This window comes from Talpa occidentalis, unplaced genomic scaffold (assembly GCF_014898055.3).
Source record: "Talpa occidentalis isolate TD23 unplaced genomic scaffold, MPIMG_talOcc4v2.1 talOcc4.15, whole genome shotgun sequence".
NCBI lineage: Eukaryota > Metazoa > Chordata > Mammalia > Eulipotyphla > Talpidae > Talpa > Talpa occidentalis.
Window position 1 is genome coordinate 21,074,386 of NW_023601543.1, and position 18,351 is coordinate 21,092,736.

Genomic DNA, 18,351 nt, shown 5'->3' on the forward strand with positions numbered 1-18,351 from the left:
AATGGATGTAGATTAGGAAACACCACTGAGGCCTACACTCTTGTAACTGTGCTATCACAAAGCCAAAACGACAAAACAGTTGACCAAGAGTTGTTTTTTTCTAAAGGAAAGCTTGTCAGGAAGAACCAGTAATGAAGAATAATGAGACTAGCCAGGTGAAGAGATCTGGGAAGCCATGATTTTTAAAAAAGAGGTCAGGAGCTTTTATAGTGAAAATCCTAGAAGTCAAATGCAAAATTTTACCATGTACCAAAATTTTACTTAGCGTACCAATTTAAATGTTTTAAAGATTTTTTTCTAGGTCTGAAAAAGCTTTTCTTCCATAAAATAGTCAGTAAACAAACTAACCCACAGGCAAGAAGGCATGGATTTGTTGGGACTGTTGCTTTTGTTGGCCTAAGTCTTTTCTGTGAATTTCAGCAGCCTCTATCCTGGTTTCTTTAAGCTTATCATTGTTTCTCAACTTAGGGGTTGAGCCTAGAAAGGGCTATTAGATTGCTAAAGGTTTGCCAAGAAAGTACAAATGGGTCAAAAGTACAGGGCTCTGAAAACAGTTTAAGGCCCTGGTCCCTCCCCTGACCTGGTTATTCTTCTAGTTTCTCAGGTAAATTGTAGCTATTCAAAAAAGGAGACAAGGAGTACTGGATCATGGGCCTCTCATTTGGCTGCCTGGTGGGGTGCTAGCAGTTACTTGAGATCCCAAGGGTGATCATTTGCCAGAACTTGAATCTAGTCAAGATAAAAATTCCCCCAAGTTTTCAGGCTGAGCATGCAGTCTAGCTCAACCTCCACATTTTGGCTAAGTCTTCACTCAGGAAACTGTCCCTTTTTTCTCTTCCCTGCATTTCCAGGGGGTCCTGACCAAAACAGTTTAATTTTTTAAAGACAGCAGGTTACAAAAAGCCCCCCCTTCTAAGCTGGCATGATTTTATGCTCATGTGCCGTGTTAGGTACTATGTACCAAGGAGCACTTCTCACCCTTAAGATTTTCTCTGCCTTCACTTTACCCTTATTTGTGGGTATGCAACCAGAACTCACGGAAGGTTTGGATAAGAGAAATGAAATCCTCACTGTGAAAGCTGAGTCTAGTAGAGTCCCTATTTGTGGTTTGAGAAAATGGGGCCAGAGGTCCCCTCCTGGGTCTGTAGCCTTCTTTTTTTGATACTGTCTCTGCATAGTCTCCTGTACATGCTCCTAACTGAGCAACTCAATCACGTCTTTCTCCCTGACCGAAGCACCTCAGTGCTTTTTATTGTAAATTTTCTCTGTCAGGCCCTGGGGCTAGTGTGAAAGATTCCTGAAAACCTGTCCTCCCCTAACAGCGGGAAGGAGGGGGAGGAGATCAAATGTTTAGCATAGTCACACATTGCTTAACCACCTTTCAGTTAATGACAGACCATGTATATCACAGAGGTCCCAACAGGCTACCACATACGGCGTAGTGGGCTATAGCATCTAGGTGTGTGTAACTACACCCTAGGACGTTAGCACAGTGACAAAATCACCTAACGACGCATTTCTCTGAGCGGTTCCCCACAGTGAAGCGACACATAACTGTCAACACTTTCTGAATGATTAACTCTTAATCATTGTCCAGAAAAAGAAAAGAGGAGGAGAGGAAAATCCAGGAAAAAAGAAAGAAGGCCAGAGTCAGGAGGCGAGCCCTGAAGGAAAGGGAGAGGCACCGGCAAAGGAGACAGAAGGACAGAGCCAAGCCTGAGACACCTCAAGAGCCTGACTCTTCAGAGGAATGGGAGGAGAGGAAGTACCTGCTGGCCCAGAGGCGTGTGGAGGCTCTTCGGCTGCTTCGGGTACTCCTGAGGAAAATTGCAGCTAGGCTCTTTGCCAGTCGTTTTTCTGTTTTGGTAAGTACTCATCTTCCTGAGGCACAGCTTTGCATTTAAGTCGTGGCCTAGTTGGCATGGCCCCCATGGGAGACGCACTGCATTCACTGGGGTTTGTTTCCCATAGGTTGATCTCTAATAACCCCATTTATGGTTTTACCAGAGGCACCTAAATTCTCTAAAGGAGTCGTGTCTCACCACTGACAACACACACACACACACACACACACTCACTCTCTCTTTGTGTTTCTAAACTCGAGGAAGGTATCGCCTAGAGCACTGTACCTAGTGTATCTGCTTTTTTAAGTTCCTAATGGGTGTAAAAGAAAATGTCAGGGGGAAGAAATGGCGCGTGTGGGTGTTAGGGTCCGAGTCTCTCTTTAACTTTACTTGTCTGTTTATCTGTAACGGGCTCACATGAGAAGGGAGAGCCTTGAGAGAGACCTTTGTGTAGCAAGCTCATGTTAGTCTAGTCTTAAACTATTTGCTATGGAATTTCTCACATCACAGAGCAGTTGTTTAGTTTGGAGAGTTTCAGTTCGGAAAGCCCCCCCTCTCCCCACTTACCTCCTAAAGATAACCAGAGTTAACAGATGTTCAGAGTAAAAGCCAGAAGGGCTCCCAAACTCTTAATTTAAAAATCCACATTCAGTGCTTTTAAATACAAAGAATTAATGTCATGCATATTAGCATTAATTTGAGGTATATTTGCAGTCTCCACCTTTTTATCATTGGTGTGGACAATCAAAGTTAGTGAAATCAGGATCAGAAAGAACTCATTGGCATTTATAATAAGGCTACTTGGGTCCTTTTTAGTTGACCTTAGTGACTCCTTTTCAAGAATTTGACTCTGTAATGTCTGTGATACCTAATTCTCAGCCCACTGGCTGCTTAAGCTGATTATGCAGTCCCCAGATTCTTATGCCAGGTAATGGGTAACCACTGTGCCCTATTTTGTGCCTGTGTCTTCGGGAATGCAGTGCACACTCCCCCCACAGGATGGGGCTTATGGGTTGTTGCGCAGACCACACACAGAGCCACCGTCGTGGCCACGGCTTCTATTGTGTCTCGCTTCTTTCTGAGATAGGCAAGGTGGCAACTCGGTGACTCCCTCACCTGCAGTCCACAGGATGAGGCTGGCACAAAAAACAAAGATCATTTCTTGTTTAACCCAGTTGACTCAGACACACATTTCACCTATTAGTATTTTCTGGTTCGAGATTTTTCTGGGCAGTGTGGAGAGTATTTCCTATTCCTCTTCATGTCCCAGCCCTAGCACAATACCTGGAAGAGTAAGGAGACTTACCAGTTTGTGAGCAAATGCAAAAAGGGTCGTGTGCTTGAAGATAGGAATACCCATGCACGTTCTAACATAAGGATGGACACAGACCTAGTAAAAGCAGCTCATTTAAAATGGACATTTCGTTTCCCACCCCTCCCCCCATTTTTTCAGTGCAACGTTCGTCCTCATCTGCATCTACCCCAACTAGTATGAGAAACCTCTTTAGAACAATGTCAGAAAGTCCAATTTACTTTGAAAGTTTTATTTTAAAATTTTTAAAAAATGTATCTTATTTATTTTCTTACATCTTCGTTAATTTTTGAATAGTATTTGATTTCTCCCCCCGTAGTTCTCCCACCACCATAGCACCCGAGGTCCATCTACCCCATCCTTTCTGCTCTTCTCTCCCCTGTTTTGATCTCCGTCCCCTTCAAGTATGCCTCAGACCGATAGTCAGCTTGCAGGTTTTTGTCTGTTTTTTTCCCTGACACTTTGTTTTTCTCTATATTCTGCACACAAATGAAAGCATCCAATATTTATCGCTTCTCCTGACTTATTTCATTTAGCAGAATCCCCTCCAGCTTCATCCATGTTGCCACCAATGACGTGAGTTCATCTTTTTTGATCACTGAGTATTTCTTTGAAAGTTTTAATCTGTTCAGTTTTTCATGTGAGATTTTTAACATTTTTTTAAGGGATCCTCACAATTTAGCCCACGGGACATAGACACTGCAGCTAAAAGTGTTCTGGGGAACATGCTGCAAAGGCAGAGGAAAGACTTACACATTATGTATCTTCAAAATTGTGAAGAAATGTCAGAATATCTGGTTGCCAAGCCAGACAACAAACAAGAACAAAGCCTGAAGAAAAGAAGTGGGGCTTACTTACATAAATCTCCTGAGCACCTTGAGGAAAAAAGAATAAAATCTTCAGCTAGAAGTGAGAACATTGGAAAATTATTAAGTGATGACTGCAATGACAATTTGCCCTCTGACCAGACATCCTTGGAAATTACATTAATTCCAGGCCGGCCTCTGGAGAAAGAAGACTACTGCGGTTCTGGTCAACTGTATTCTTGCAGATTATCTGAGCGAGACCATGGCAGGAAAGAGAAGATATATGAAACAGAAGAATTTACTGACTACCTATTAAACTACTATCAATCTCCAACATATTCCCGTATCTGCCTAGAGCCAAGTCACGTGACGGGTCCCTATCAGTGGCAGAGGGCTGTCTTTGACAAGGGAAATGGACTTCAAATCAATTTGCAAAAACCTAGGTTTCTCTCAAGCAATTTGAGCCAAATGCAAAACATGAAAGGGAGAAAACAGGTTCAAGAAGAAGATTACTGGACCAAGACTTGTCGTGAGGCTTTTGAGTATAAACCACAAAAGAGAGGAAATGTGGGTTACGTCAAAGAATGTACTAAAGAGTTTCAAAATCATTGCAAGGACACAGTCTGTGAAACCAGTGACCAGTTGTCCCCAACTGTGGGACAGAATCATCTGTTGGAAAAGACCAATGCCTCTGAGGTGGGAGATTCCAAATCCACAATGAAAAGCCAAGGTTCCTCACCCAGCAAGTCAGCAGACTTAGATTTAGAATTGACAGATTTCTTTGAGGAAATTAGTAGTGATTCTGAATGTTTCAGTGAAATCCTGAGCATAAATGGAGAGAAAGAGAAACCTGTGACCACACATACTTCCTCAGAAAGAGGTTCTCCTGACACTAATAAAATCATCATATGCAATCAGGAAAATAGGCCAAGTCATCGCACGTTTTATTCAAAGTGGAAACAGAATGGTGACAAGGAATACTCAAAATACAAGCTTAGACAGCAAAGGAGGAGGTCCAGGTATAAAATGAGATATTCACGGCTTGAGGGTGAAAAAAAATCTGTTAGATGTGAGAACAATGGACGGAAGAGGGCTGTTCTAGCCCCCAGATATTTGTCTGATAGAGGCTACTACTATGAATCCAGTTCCAGTGATCTATTAAATGATGTCACTAGGAAGAGGAGGAGGTTTAGTGATAATACATTTGACCAAAGTGTGAACTATAGGCAATCTTGTGTGTCCGTATCACTCACTGAAAGTGCTAATGATTTCCATGGGAGGAATAGCCCTACAAGAAGAGAGAGCCCTTGTCAGTCAGAACATAACAAGGATACAAGAAGATGTAGACAACACGAGAGCTCAGAAGATTCCATGCTGAAATCTGATAATCATATTAGACACAACCATCAGGAGCTCCTTGACCATGGCAACAATTTAAGAAATGACCCCACTAGTTCTTTATATTTACAAATGTTTTGAATGTCTCTTGGATCAGGAACACCCTTATTCACAAGAAACAATTTGCAAGAAAAAATTGTAAGACCAAATATAGCTATGTAGTTAACAACTGCAGAGCAAGAGAGTGATATTTAAAAACTTGAGCAAGGTCAAATGCAAGAACTTGTTTCTCTTGCCAAAGTATAAAGCGTAGATCAAAATGACTGCAATTGTGTTGGCAAGTATTGAAAATACAAAACATTTAGATACTGATGCTTGGCAAAACAACATACTCACAAGAGTTCCTGATCTAAAGACATATATCTGTGGTTCAATGACAACTTTAATTTGGTGCCAGCGAAGGAGCAAAGTAACATCCTTAGTAGTTGGGATAGCCCTCTCAGGCTCTTTTGCTGTTATAACATCATCATTTGGTCTCACTCATCTTCAAAGAGGATAACAATGAATGAACAAGATCTTTGTGCATGATCTTTGACTTGTTGTGTGGCAACAGACTTTCCTGACTTATCTAGAAAGAATTATAGATCAAAAGAGAGATGACAGCTGGAACATATAGTAGATTTCATGACATTTGAGAGTTTCATGAGTGCCCACCACAAGGAAATTAATCTCATTAATAGATTCATAGGACTCAAAGAGCTGTCTTTTTAGAGCGGAGTCTTGGAAGAAACATCTAAAAAGGACTCAAGTTGTCCTTTGAGTCTCGAATGGATGGTGGGTCTTTAAGAGACTTGTTTTTTGAAGAGCACCATGTCATTCCATCCTAGAAATGAAACAGAATTGGAGTATACAACCAGTGGGATTTGCAAAAGGATATATTGAAAAATCCTGAGGCACCATCAGTGGCACTTGGAAGAGAGGGCATGACAGTATTCCATTTCAGGTTATGTAATCCTTTCACTCTCAGGGCTGGGTGACATCAGTTTGTAAAAAGCCACTGAATAACCCCAAACTGACTTTTATAAAACAATAACAAGTGCCTCCTCAATCCTCAATAATGCCATGGAGTTAGGAAGAGTCGAGGGCAAAGCTCATAATTTTCTAGCTGGGGAAAAACTATGTGTGCAGGACTTGTAAGCTGTGAACAATCACAATTTATCTTTTTACCTACTGGTTTTGAACTTCTTAAATATGTTTTTAAATTGAGATATTTTATAGATTGGTAAAGACTTACATCTTAATGCATGTTCTATTGAGCGATGGGTTGATGCATTATGCCTTATATTGGATTTAGGATCTCAGGGGCAGTCAATGACCTTCTCTATCCACCAAACCTCCCCCCCCCAACTAAAGCTACAATACCTGACTTGGCAGTAGAAGACATCAATGAGATTAGGCTGCCTGCACCAGGGAAGGTGATTTCAATCCACAGGAATAGCGGAAGGCAGCAATTTTATGTCATGATTCGTTTTCAAACATTCTTCACTTCATATACTATAGAAAAGTAGCAACTGGTAGAGCAAATGCTGGATGCCAGTCAGTGTGGTTGCCCTGAATGATGAGGCATGACATGTGCTCATAACCAGCCTCTTGAGCAACCTAATATCCGACGGTACGACAAAATCTCCTAATTTATCTAAAGCAAGAGCCACAAATTATTTCACTGATCACTTCTAATCTAGTAAAAATATATTAGGACATGTAAAAGTTCAGAAATAAATGTAACATAACAGATTATTTTTATTATTAATAAGATAATAGCCAATGAAGGATTTGTTGACTTTCTTGTAGTCAGTTCTACTTTCAAGCCAGTGGCTCTGCCATCAAAACTGGATTTGGTTTGTCAATTCTGAAAAATCGCTCCAAAGGCGAGTGCCTTTTCTTCTCTGAGGACTAGCAATGTCTATTAACGTGCAAAGTACCATTGTCCAGAGTAGCCTTTTAAACTACAGCTTGTACTTTGACTACTTTCAATAAACTAGGTATTATTCTTGACCAATGAGACTCTGCCTCATTGTTTCATGCCACTGAAACAAAGAGCATTATGGGTTTGCTACAGAAAGCAGTTATGCTTGTTTTGAAAAAAAAAAAAAAATCTCACTGTCTTCTGTAATTTGATAATTTTTCTTCGAAGAGTTTAGGCATGAAAACAATTTGCTGCTCATTAATCAGATATAAAAACAAATTTTCAGAATACAGCATGTGGAACTTTTTTTTTTGTATAATAGAACTGGTGCTAAGTCACGTCTGTAAAACATTTTTGTCTTTTGTTTGTTTGCTAAACATCATGCTGGAACCTCTAAGAAAGTAAAAATACTGGTTTTATGTTTACTTTACAACTTTGGATTTTTATGTCTTGTGTAATGAATTCTAGATTTGAGTAAACGTTTTTTTGGTATAAGCCTTAAACAGAGAACAAGGACCTATCCTGTGCTTTTAATCTAATGGCTTAGTAAGGACTGATATAGAATTGAAAATATTGTACTCACTTTCTACTAATTAACACCGTTATTCTTTGTTGTGCTGTTACAGCGTGCAAAATATTTTCTCATGCTTTTTTTCCATGTCCTATAAAGGACATGAACTTTAAACTTTGTCAAATAGGTGTTTTCACCTTTTTCCTTGTATGTGTACCTGAGAGTGCTTTAAGAAAACTAAAAATCTATCAATGTGTTTTTGTTCAATTTGTTTGAATTTCTCAGGTAGAAAGCCGTGTAACCCGGTGATTTTGAAAATAAGAACCAAATAAATGTATTTTTGGTTGCAAGACTTTAAAATCTTAACTTTTAAATAAATGCTGATAATTCCATGAGGAGGGTAGGGAATTTCTACCTGTAATATGTTGCTTTGCACTAATATTGCTGATCCTTTTTCTCATTTGCATTGTTAGAGAAGTAACACACATTTACTTTTCAAATATATCAAAAATAAAATTGTATACTGAAGAAGAGTCTTTGTTCATTTATTACATATATTGAATGTTGCCCATATACAGGAACATCTTCCATGAAAATCTCCATGTCCTGTTTTAATATTCTCTGCAACTTTGTGTGGAGCAGGTTTGTGGGGACTGACTCTGCCAGAGCTCATGAAACCAGTTTTATTATTGTGGACAAACTGAAATCCTATTTGGATTTAAGACTACCCTCCCTTCAGCAAAGGTTTTATCAGTGCTATTAAAAGGTAGCAAAATGGGGGCCTCCCCGGTGGCGCAGCAGTTGAGCGCTGGGTTGCGAAGCTGCCCGCGGCCTCTGCGGCGCCGGTTCGATCCCTGGCTGCTCCCCGGCCACCGGAGGAGGGTCCCACATGGCACAGACCTCCTGCCGCCCGCTGCTCCCCTGAGCAGTGTACTTCGGTCCCTCTGCCTGCTCTGCTCCCCGCTCTGGCTCTGGTGAATTCTCTCACCCTCCCGCGCTTCTGACTGTACCCAGTGCTTGTATAAACAAAACAAACAAATAAATAAAATAAATAAATAAATAAATAAAAGGTAGCAAAATGAATTCTATGGAATTTCATCTCAGACCTTCAGCACTTGATGGAAGTGGTTATACTCCCCCCCGCCAAAAAAAAAAAAAAACAGGTATGGGTGTGGAATAAGAGGTCTAGTCACAGGGGCTACATCTCTTATAAGGCCAATTTAAAAAGTAAAATGACAAAACACAAATTCAGGGTAATGCATTGTTTCCACAACTAGGGAACTCAGTAATCAGTCTTTGACCACTCAAGAGGTCAGTCTTTTCACATGAAATGTACAGCAAACTGCATCTAGGTGTTATGTAACAGCCTGTACCTTAGAGTATAATATGGGCACTTTAGAGCTGAAAGGGTCCTTGTTGAGTTCAAAGATCTCTTTCTGAAACAGCAAGGACTGTATGGATGCTTGTTTTGGATCTTGCACTGGCGTGTTGGGCCCCCTGAACTAAGGTGAATGTGACCTCAGGTGGTATGGCCCCTGATACAAAGACTGAAAAGGCTTAGCAAATGTGGCTCATGCCCCACAGATGCTGGCACTGAGAAAGTGTCTGCAGGGGCCAGAGATGTTCCCGACCTTCCCCCGCTGGCACAGTGGCTGTACCAACCACTCCCCCATCTTCTAGAGTGGTGCCTTTTACGTAATATGGCTTATGAATATGCTAGCTGGATTTAAGACGTTTTTTTTAGATCAAAGTCCTGCCTTATAGTAATATCCTTTTACATGTAATCAGCAGTGTTAGCTTAGTTCTGAATGGAGGGGAATCAGGCTCTCTGGGATGGAAGCTTTAACCAGGCTCTGGAAGTTTTCCTCTTGGCATTAGAGAAACCCATTTAACTCTGTAAAAGGAGTAGCCTAATCTTCATGTGGAAATGAGATTTCAGGCTGCAGAGGTGGCCCAATTTCTCTCCCACCCTGTCCTCGAAGTATATGCCATAACAGTTTGGCACAAACAGGAAAAAGAGCCGTTTGATGAATGAAGCCTAGTGGGGGAATGGGGCACATTTTAAAACAAAAAAAACCAGGCAGTATGATTTGATAAAATAAAAAATGGAAAGCTGTGAGCCCTCTTTGGTTCCGGAAGTACATAAGAAAACATTGTCAATTTTAACAGTAAGATGACAAAACCCTAAAATTCCAACTAATATGTTGTTTACACAACCAGATTTGCATATGCAAATCTGACATCCTTTTTTTGACATGAGGTGAATTAATGCCCCTATGTAAGGATTCCTGAATACTTTCCTGTCCAAAGGCAAATTAAAACAAAATCCCCAAGACCTTTTCTTAGCATTTGATAATACCATCAGCACAATTTACCTTCTAACAACCTAGTTACAGACCTCAATGCCCAAGCCTGCCTTGAGTTTACAAAGTTCTGAGTTAGAGGCAAAATTGGACAAGTCACAGAAAATAAATTTGATTTACTAACTCTAAACAGGACAAGCTGGTAGTTGTTTTGTGGTGTGAGGCGTTTATGAACTTCTGCCCCTTGCTTCTTATGGATTTAACAAAAAGTCCCTCAAAACAAACTGAGGGGCCTCCCCAGTGGTGCAGCTGGTTGAATACAGCGCTGTGAAGCTGTCAGCAGCCTCTGCGGTGAGGGTTCTATTCCCGGTCAGCTGGGGAGGTACCCACATGGCACGGCAGACCTCTCCTGTCTCACCCGCTGCTCCCCTCATTACTGTTTTGGGTCAGTCTACCTGTTCTGTTCCCTGCTCTGTCTCTAGTGAATTTTCTCACCCTCCTGTGCCTCTGGCCTGTACCCCAGTTCTTGTATAAATAAATAAATCTTTAAAAAAAAAATAACTGAAACTGAGTATTAAGCTGAAGTAAAATGATTGAATCTGAATCTGGTTCCATAAATGAAGGTTATAAAAACAAAACCCACCACAGTATGCTGGGTCCAACCATTTTATTAACAGACCAAAGCACTTCATTTTGTTTTGATTTGAGGTAAAACCATTAAACACAGTTCACAAGAAAATACAACTATTTAACTACAATTACAAGAGTTCGAACCCTCACTAGTTGTTCATATAAGACTTTTACAACTTCATATAACTGTACAGTCTACTTAACTAAGTTTATTGTTAACCAAAAGACCAATATCGATAGACCTGGATACTTGACTACTTTTGCGGTGCCTACAGTTTTGTAACAACAGAGTGACATCTTGTGAATATACTTTTAAAAACCACGCTAGTCATATACAGTTTACTCCTTCTTGGGTGTGTGAAGGCTCTTAGAGCAAACACCTGTTCCACGTGCCCCTCTCATGTCAAATAACCATTTTCCCACCACGAATGTGAGAAATCAGAAGACAGCCCTATCATCTTCATATATATAGATTTTTAGGCAAACAAGCTATTTTTTTCCCAAAGCTTTTTTTTTTTTTTTGAATGTTGTGATCTTGTTTGAATCCTCACTGAAGATTACTGTTAGTGAGGGTATTGGAGTGTTCAGAGGAAGACAAGGACATTGCAGCAATCTAGAAAGAAAGTCAATAGGTTTCTTCCAACTGAGCCAGCTCTGAGATCTAGTTATTGGACCACATTCCCACTAATCAATACCAAAGCCTTTGGAACACTGCAGATTTGCTTTAGAGGTAGATAAAACAGAAATCATGCAGTGAAGTCAATTGAGAAATAAGGGATTTGCTGTCTTTTAGAGGACATCATGAGGAAGTTAATCCTTTGTTCTTGGTGTTTGAAGGAATCTGCATTGAACTTTTTTTAACCTGTCTGGGGGAAATACCCAAGTCCTATCTGTTTCTCAGGAAAGACCAATTTAAATTCAGCCTGTGCTAACTACAGATAGAAGACAGTAATAACAATCCTATTACAGCACTGCACTTCACTTTCTGGATTTGTGACAAACACACCATGCATTCTAAGACAAGTTAATTTTATCGGTGTCACTAGTGATGTTAATTAAAAACTTTACAGCAAGTTCAAAACTTTTCTAAATATTGAAATCACCATGTTTTAAAGAAAGACTGGAATGTTACAAATGATTCTGCAAAATACAAAAATAGATATGCTTCCACTGAATGCTTTAATCATTTTTCCGAGCATTCTCATCTTTTGGTTCTTCGTCATCTGAGTACACGGTGGGCTCCTCCCCCTCCTTCAGCAGTTTGCCCACGTGATGATATTTGACTGGAGGTGGAGAAGAAAACACAAAGCATCATTCTCATGCTTTACAGAAAATCACGACCACATTTCCTTTAAGCATTATTTGGGGCCTATAATCTACACATCAACGTCTGAGTTTCATGAAGAATGGGGGAAAAAAGGTTTATACAACAGTCCTCACCAACAGGGAATTAAGAGTTTTGTTGAGAATACGAAACAGAGAAGGCTGACGTGGAGTGTACAGGTAAAGGGAGCTGTGGGTGTGTGTAGGAGTGTTTATTAGCAGAAGGAGAGCTCATTCTGAGTTCAAATGGTTACAGAACACTTTATGGGCGAAGGATTTGCTTTGGGCAATGTGTAGGATTTGGGAAGGATTTCCAGAAAATGAAAATGACACGAACGAAAGCAAGCAGGTGAGACTATGTGGGGAGCGACACACACACCAAGTCGGCAGGGGCAGAGTTAAGGCCAGCTAGGCAGTGTGGGGAAATATTATGAAGGATGTGGAAAGCTAGCCTGAGGAGGCTGGACTTATCCTCTAGGTGACAAAGGGCACTGAAAGTTTATGACAAAGGAATGGGCACAGTCAAATGTTGCTTTGGCAACAACAGTATCACTGTGGTATAGGGCAAATTACAGTAAGGGGAGACCAGAAGCAGGGTGACCAGGTGGCCAGCAGGCAGATCTGCACCTGAAAAAACAAGAGCTGGAGTGGGGGGGCTGTCTGTGGGAACGGAAGAGAAGTATATGCAATACTTTAAAGGAAAACTGAAAACATGAGTTAATAAAATGAAAACTGGAGATCCCAGGGGCTGAAAAGGAGACTCTTCTGTGGGAGCCACGGGGTAAGAGAGGGGGGCACATGACAGATTTACAGCAGGGACTGGAGGAATGAAGTTAGTATTGGCAAGAAGCAGGTCCTTGGAAACCTCTGAGAAAGCCGAATCCAATTTTGGGGCTAGAAACCATATTGTAGGGAATAAGAAGGCGTAAGAGAAAATGGAGCAGCAGTTAGGGACGACCAGTTATCAGACTGTGGTCTGACATGAAGGGAAGGAAAGCTGGATAGAGAGGCCAGCAGGACATGGGAGTTTTCCCCCAACGTGGGGGGAGAGGGGGAAGCACTATGTAATTAAAGAAGTAGTACAAACCACCACCATCATCAGGGCTACTGCCCCCAAGCTAACACAAGGTTAATCAGCTCAATATCACAAGCCAAGTCTCCTCCTTCTGAATATGGGTAGGAACTAAGAGTAACCAACCTGTCTAACCAGGTAACCAGAGCTGTCTTTGTGTGTAGTAATCATCAGAAACAATTGGAACTTCCCCCTCTGAACATATTTCTCAAGGTCCCCAGGGTGCTTGGGTGGTGGTGCCTGAGAAACCTGCCTTAAGGGAATCCACACAGCTGCGAGTGGAGCTGAAGTATCACAACAGTATGAGGGGCAAGCCTTTGTTTGGGGGGGAACCACAATTTTTACCCCACTGATGAAGGCAAGTCCTAGAAAATAGAGCTTTGCGAGTTAGAAATGACAGCTCATTGGTTTTTTAGAGAACATATTCTTACAAAGGCATCCTCAGGATGGAAAGAATGAGGGACTGTTAGATGGTTAAACTATGTGTGCAAAGTAAAAAAGACCTGCCTCTAGACTTTAAAGTTATACTTAGTCTGTGTGCGATCCAAACTCTAAAGGTGGAGCCACATCTGGCTAACAATTAACCCAGAATTCTCTCTGTAGTCAGCGTCATTTTCAAAAACTGCTGGATTTAGCCCCAAGAGCCAGTGTTGTTTAACTCATTATGAAGAACAGCAAATAGAAAACTACATCTTAAATGCAAAATCTTCCTCAAAGAAATAGTCATGGTCTTTATATACTGTTTCATGCCTGGGAGAGAAATAATCCGTCAAATTCTTGAATAATATTGCTATACATACTGCTAAAGTGATCAACATGCCAGTTTGACAAAATCCAATTCCTTAATTCTCAACAGTTGAACTTAACCTCATACTGACTCCACCCTTTCCCCAAAGGTCTCTAGTATAAGCCAGGAAACAAGTGTCTCCCTTTTCTTTTTAAAAATATAGACACCATTCTTGAGGGGTGCAGATTATAAGCATCACTTGTAGATGAAGCCTATGGTTAGTCTCAAGTCCATTCAAAGAGAAGCTGTTTTGTAGAATACAAGTCTCCCATTCTTCAACAGAGATGTGGGCTGCTTTTAAGCAGCAAGCTCGGCAAGAGAGGGCTGATGAGAAACCCCTCTTTCTGTAACCAAGAGGGCCACAGCAAGCACTAAACCCTAGTGTGAAATCTCTGCAAAGCTCCCGAAAATTTGAAAAACAGGAACCCAAATCTCCACTGAGAACAAGCTAAAAATTGGTATGCAATCCTGGCAAGTGACTCAGCACTGCTGCAATTCCTTCAAGCCATGAACTTGATCCATCCAGATTGAGGAGCCTATCAAAATGCTCCCAAGTTTCAGGCTGCTTAGTAATAACTATTGTACTATTGCGAATCCCATTACGGGCAGAAATTTGATCTAGGCAGAAGTTTAAAAAAAAAAAACAAAACGCTTACAAGTGAACTGAGAGTCCCAGTCATTCAGGGTCTCCTGCTGGGCAGCATTGAGGTCAGAAAGGTCGTCGTACTCATCCTTCAGGGCTTCCTTATCCAGGCAGAATGTGGCAAGGCCCCTGGATGCATCTCTTCCGGCAAAAACCCCATATGGCCCCTCTTTAAAAACAAAACAAAACCAAAGGCCAATTGTTTATTACACAGTCAATTTCTCTGTGGCTTATACACAAAAAATGGCTTCCCTGCACAACACAAAGTCCCTTTTTAAAAATATCAAACTCCATTCTGAAACTATAAAAGATGTTGATACTTTCATTATTATGTAGTGGACATTTAAAGATCTGTTGTCAGTAAACTCTGAAATAACTAAAACGAAATCAAAACATTATCTGCTTCCTGAAATTCCCAAATACTTAATAAAAGAAGCCAGAGTGATTATCTTGGTGATGGTGGTAGGGAACCATCCAAGGTAACACTGAGTTTATGGGTTGCAATTCAACCTCAGGACATTGAACCCACCGGTTGGCTCTGTTCTAGGCACTTAGGCTACATCTGTGAAAGTTGTTTCCTTAAGTGAATCAATACTAGGGCATACACGAAAATGTTTCCCTAGAATTGTCTTCTGAGATGTTTTAATGAGTCAAGATTATCTTGGTTGTGAGACTACAGGAAACATTAACACATGGTATCTGCATAAGTCTTTTATAAGAGTATTGATGATTCAGAAATCTATCCACATGTTACATAATCTTCACTGTCAATAAATAAGAAAGAGCACAGTGGAGGTCAGCTCTGTCACTGTTTTTGGTGGGCCTGAAGAGGTAACTGCAAATACTAAAACTTTCAAGGGAAAAAAGTGTTGACTCAGTATTTCAAAATAGCTCCATGAAACACTAAGATACTATTATATATATTATACCGAACTTTTGTCATGGAGAGTCATAAATCATTCTGTAGGTACTTAAAGTTGATGGTTAGGCTTATTTAAATATTGCACAATGAAAAGAAACCAGTGTACTTTAAACAATGCGTTGTTTCCCCAAAGCCAAGATGAGATGGATTGAGTTTCAATATGCCTTGGTCACCCCAAACCTCCATCCACCAAGAATTTTTCTTACAGACTAGATGAAATTTAAGATTCACTTTTACATGCAAATAAAATTCCAAAGGATAGTAGTTGTTTTTAAATCATCACTCCATGCTACCATTTCCACTACCAGAGGTAGTGGAACTGGCTGCCTCTAGTGCTTGAAAATAGGATACCTATACTGGTTTGAAAGTCACCATTTTAGAAATTAGTCACAGGACACTTATGCACAATCTGAGAAAAACATTAAAAGCAAGGAGCAGAGATTTATGTCTATTTTGCTCACTGCTATATTCTCAGCACCCACAAAAATGCCATGCATAGCATAAAAGGCATTTGAATGAGTAATTTGTAGGATTTTTTGTAACATGAAATATCATCTCCACAGTGTTTTCACAAATTCGAGGGCTCACTGAATGACAGTGCAGGGACTTTGAGATCTGACGGCAGGCCATCCTTACCATTTCTCGGAGGCTCAGAGAGAACAATGCTTTGCAGCAGGTCACACAGCTGGCCAGTGTTCCAACCATGACCGGAACCCAGGCTGCCTGGCTCCTAGTTTTGTTATCTGTGCACAAAGGCCTACCTGCGTCTCAGTGAGTTTGCAAACTACAATCAGACCATGCCCCAGGCACCTGTTCTGATGACTTTATGGTGTAGCTCAGTAATAACAGGTATTTACATGGGTATGTTCATTGATGCCTCTAGGTGTGCCAGTATACGTGACAATTCAGGTATGATTTTCAAGCTCTTTTGACAGTTACATGCGTATAGAAGGTCGGTCTTGTAAATGGTGCACAAGAAAACACTGTGAAATGGGAGAGTTCCTCGGGAACCTTACCACATCTGATTTCAATTCAGTTGGATGGGAAGAATAAAACAAAGCAGGGGTGCGTTTGATGGGATTGGAATGGCCTTCCATCCTCTTCCCTCCAGACCAGTGGGGAAGAGAGCACAGTCAATGTGGACACACTCCAGAGCTCCCTGTTTTTATGAGTCCATATTGGAGGAGCTAAAAATCTCTTCCTCCTCCTCCTTCTCTCCAAATATTAGTCCAGGAGCATGTGAAAATGCAAATTCCTGCCCCCCTCCTATAACTCTCCCAGGGTTGGTGGTTAAGGCGACCATTTATATTTTCCCTCCAGTGCTTCAGGTGATTCTGATCCTTCACCAGGCTTGGAAAAAGCCTCAATTGAGCCCCCTCCAACCCTGCCCCCACTAACAGGTGAGCAGTCACCTACCCCCCTCATTTTCCCTCTGGTAGGCTTTTCCCGAAATCTCCACACTAAGGAGCCATAGTTGCCTTATGCCTTTGATTTCCCAGAAGCCTCCCACTTCTTCCTCCCTCCATTTTTAATTTTGGGGGACTTCTAGTCCTTTCTGCAGACGAAAATATAGTATTACCTTCTCATCTTGCCACATTTCCATTGTCTGTTAACATTTTAGCCTTCGCATGCCTCCCTCAACCACCTCCCCATGGAAGCTCCCGGCGTGCACCTTCCAGCCTTTTCCCGTGTGCCACACAGGACGCGCACACACATACCAAACACACGCCACACACATACGTGACACATGCCACATTCCAGGCGCGCGCGCGCCCGTCAAACAAGCACGGGCGCAGAATGCGCACACCCGGCTCTCACGGCGCACAAAGCTTCTACCTGCTGCTAATCCCATCTCCGCCTTCCCTCTCCCACACCCTCACATTCCACCATGGCTACACCCCGGCGAAATAGGCCTTCGCGTCTTTTCCCCGGCTGGACCTCCCTCCCGCCCGCCCCCAAGCCTCCCTGGAGACACCCTTTTCCTCTCTCCAGTCCTACGCCACCCCCTTCTTTAGGGAGTACCCACACCCGATCCCTTGAAACTCCCCGACACACTGCCCTCTACTGTGCCCCCCTACGCCGTCAGCCTCGGCATCTCACCCACCCACCTCGGGCTTAAGCGCCCAAGCCCTCTTCCGCCACCAGCCGCCCCAGTCTGGCGGCGCGGGCCGGAAACCTGTGCCCCCCATTGGCCCGCAGCCTTTCCAGAGCGCCTCTCGCCCCCTGCCCGCCCCAGGAGCCGCCCTCTTCGCCCCGCCCCGCCCCGCCCCGCCCCGCCGCCACCGCCACCCCCGAGGGCGCCCCGCTCCTCCCTCGCCTCACCCGGGCTCAGCCCCGCGCTGGGGCCCTGTCTTTTGTCTCCGCGCCCCCAGCCCCACCCCGGCCGGTCCGTACCCGGCCCGTAGAACTTGCGGCCTTTGGTCACGTCGAACACCTTGCCGTTGATGGCCATGAGTATGCGCGGGTCCTGGACGCCGTCGAAGCGCCGCAGCTCGGCGGGGGTAAAGTCGCGCCGTTTAAGGCGGGGCAGCGGGGGCGGCTCGTCGTCGTCGTCGCCGCCGGCCGCCGGCTGGTCCCCGCGCACGATCTTGTAGAGCAGGAAAATACAGAGGCCGAGCAGCAGCAGGTTGAGCGGCGATGTGAAGATCTCCTGCAGCAGCCCGCCGCTCTCCAGCTCGCTCGTGTCGGCGCCGGCCGCCGCCACATCCTCGGCAGCCATGATCTCGAGAGCAAAGGTTGAGCCGGGCTCAGAAGGGCTCCGGAACTGAGCTTTCTCTTCCCTCTCCGCGAGCTAGTGGCGCGCGGGGCTCGGCGCAGCTGAACTAGCCCGGGAAGGAGGCGGGGCCTGAAGGGGCGGAGCCTGGTCGCCACGCCTCCCCCGGGCCGCAGACGCT

General features: G+C 42.9%; 2 protein-coding genes across 6 annotated transcripts in view; one reads left to right on the forward strand and one right to left on the reverse strand.

Annotated features, from left to right (window-relative positions):
- LOC119245531 (A-kinase anchor protein 17B-like) overlaps positions 1-8,300 on the forward strand; it is a 30,341-nt gene extending 22,041 nt beyond the window's left edge. For 3 of the 5 annotated variants that reach the window (XM_054695583.1, XM_037511599.2, XM_054695584.1), the window contains 2 exons: positions 1,598-1,865; positions 3,822-8,300. In XM_054695583.1, coding sequence (XP_054551558.1) covers positions 1,598-1,865; positions 3,822-5,441 — 1,888 coding nt within the window. In that variant the 3' untranslated portion in view covers positions 5,442-8,300. Of the gene's footprint in view, positions 1-1,597; positions 1,866-3,692; positions 3,733-3,821 lie in introns of all 5 variants that reach the window. The other 2 variants (XM_054695585.1, XM_054695586.1) reach the window with 2 other exon arrangements.
- Positions 8,301-10,725: 2,425 nt separating this feature from the next.
- Positions 10,726-18,282, reverse strand: PGRMC1 (progesterone receptor membrane component 1). The gene is made up of 3 exons (XM_037512027.2): positions 17,852-18,282; positions 14,549-14,704; positions 10,726-11,993 (listed from the first exon to the last, which is right to left on the reverse strand). Exons 1-3 carry the CDS (start codon positions 18,174-18,176, stop codon positions 11,890-11,892), a joined length of 585 nt encoding a protein of 194 aa, XP_037367924.1. The 5' UTR covers positions 18,177-18,282; the 3' UTR covers positions 10,726-11,889.
- Between the last annotated feature and the right edge of the window lie 69 nt (positions 18,283-18,351).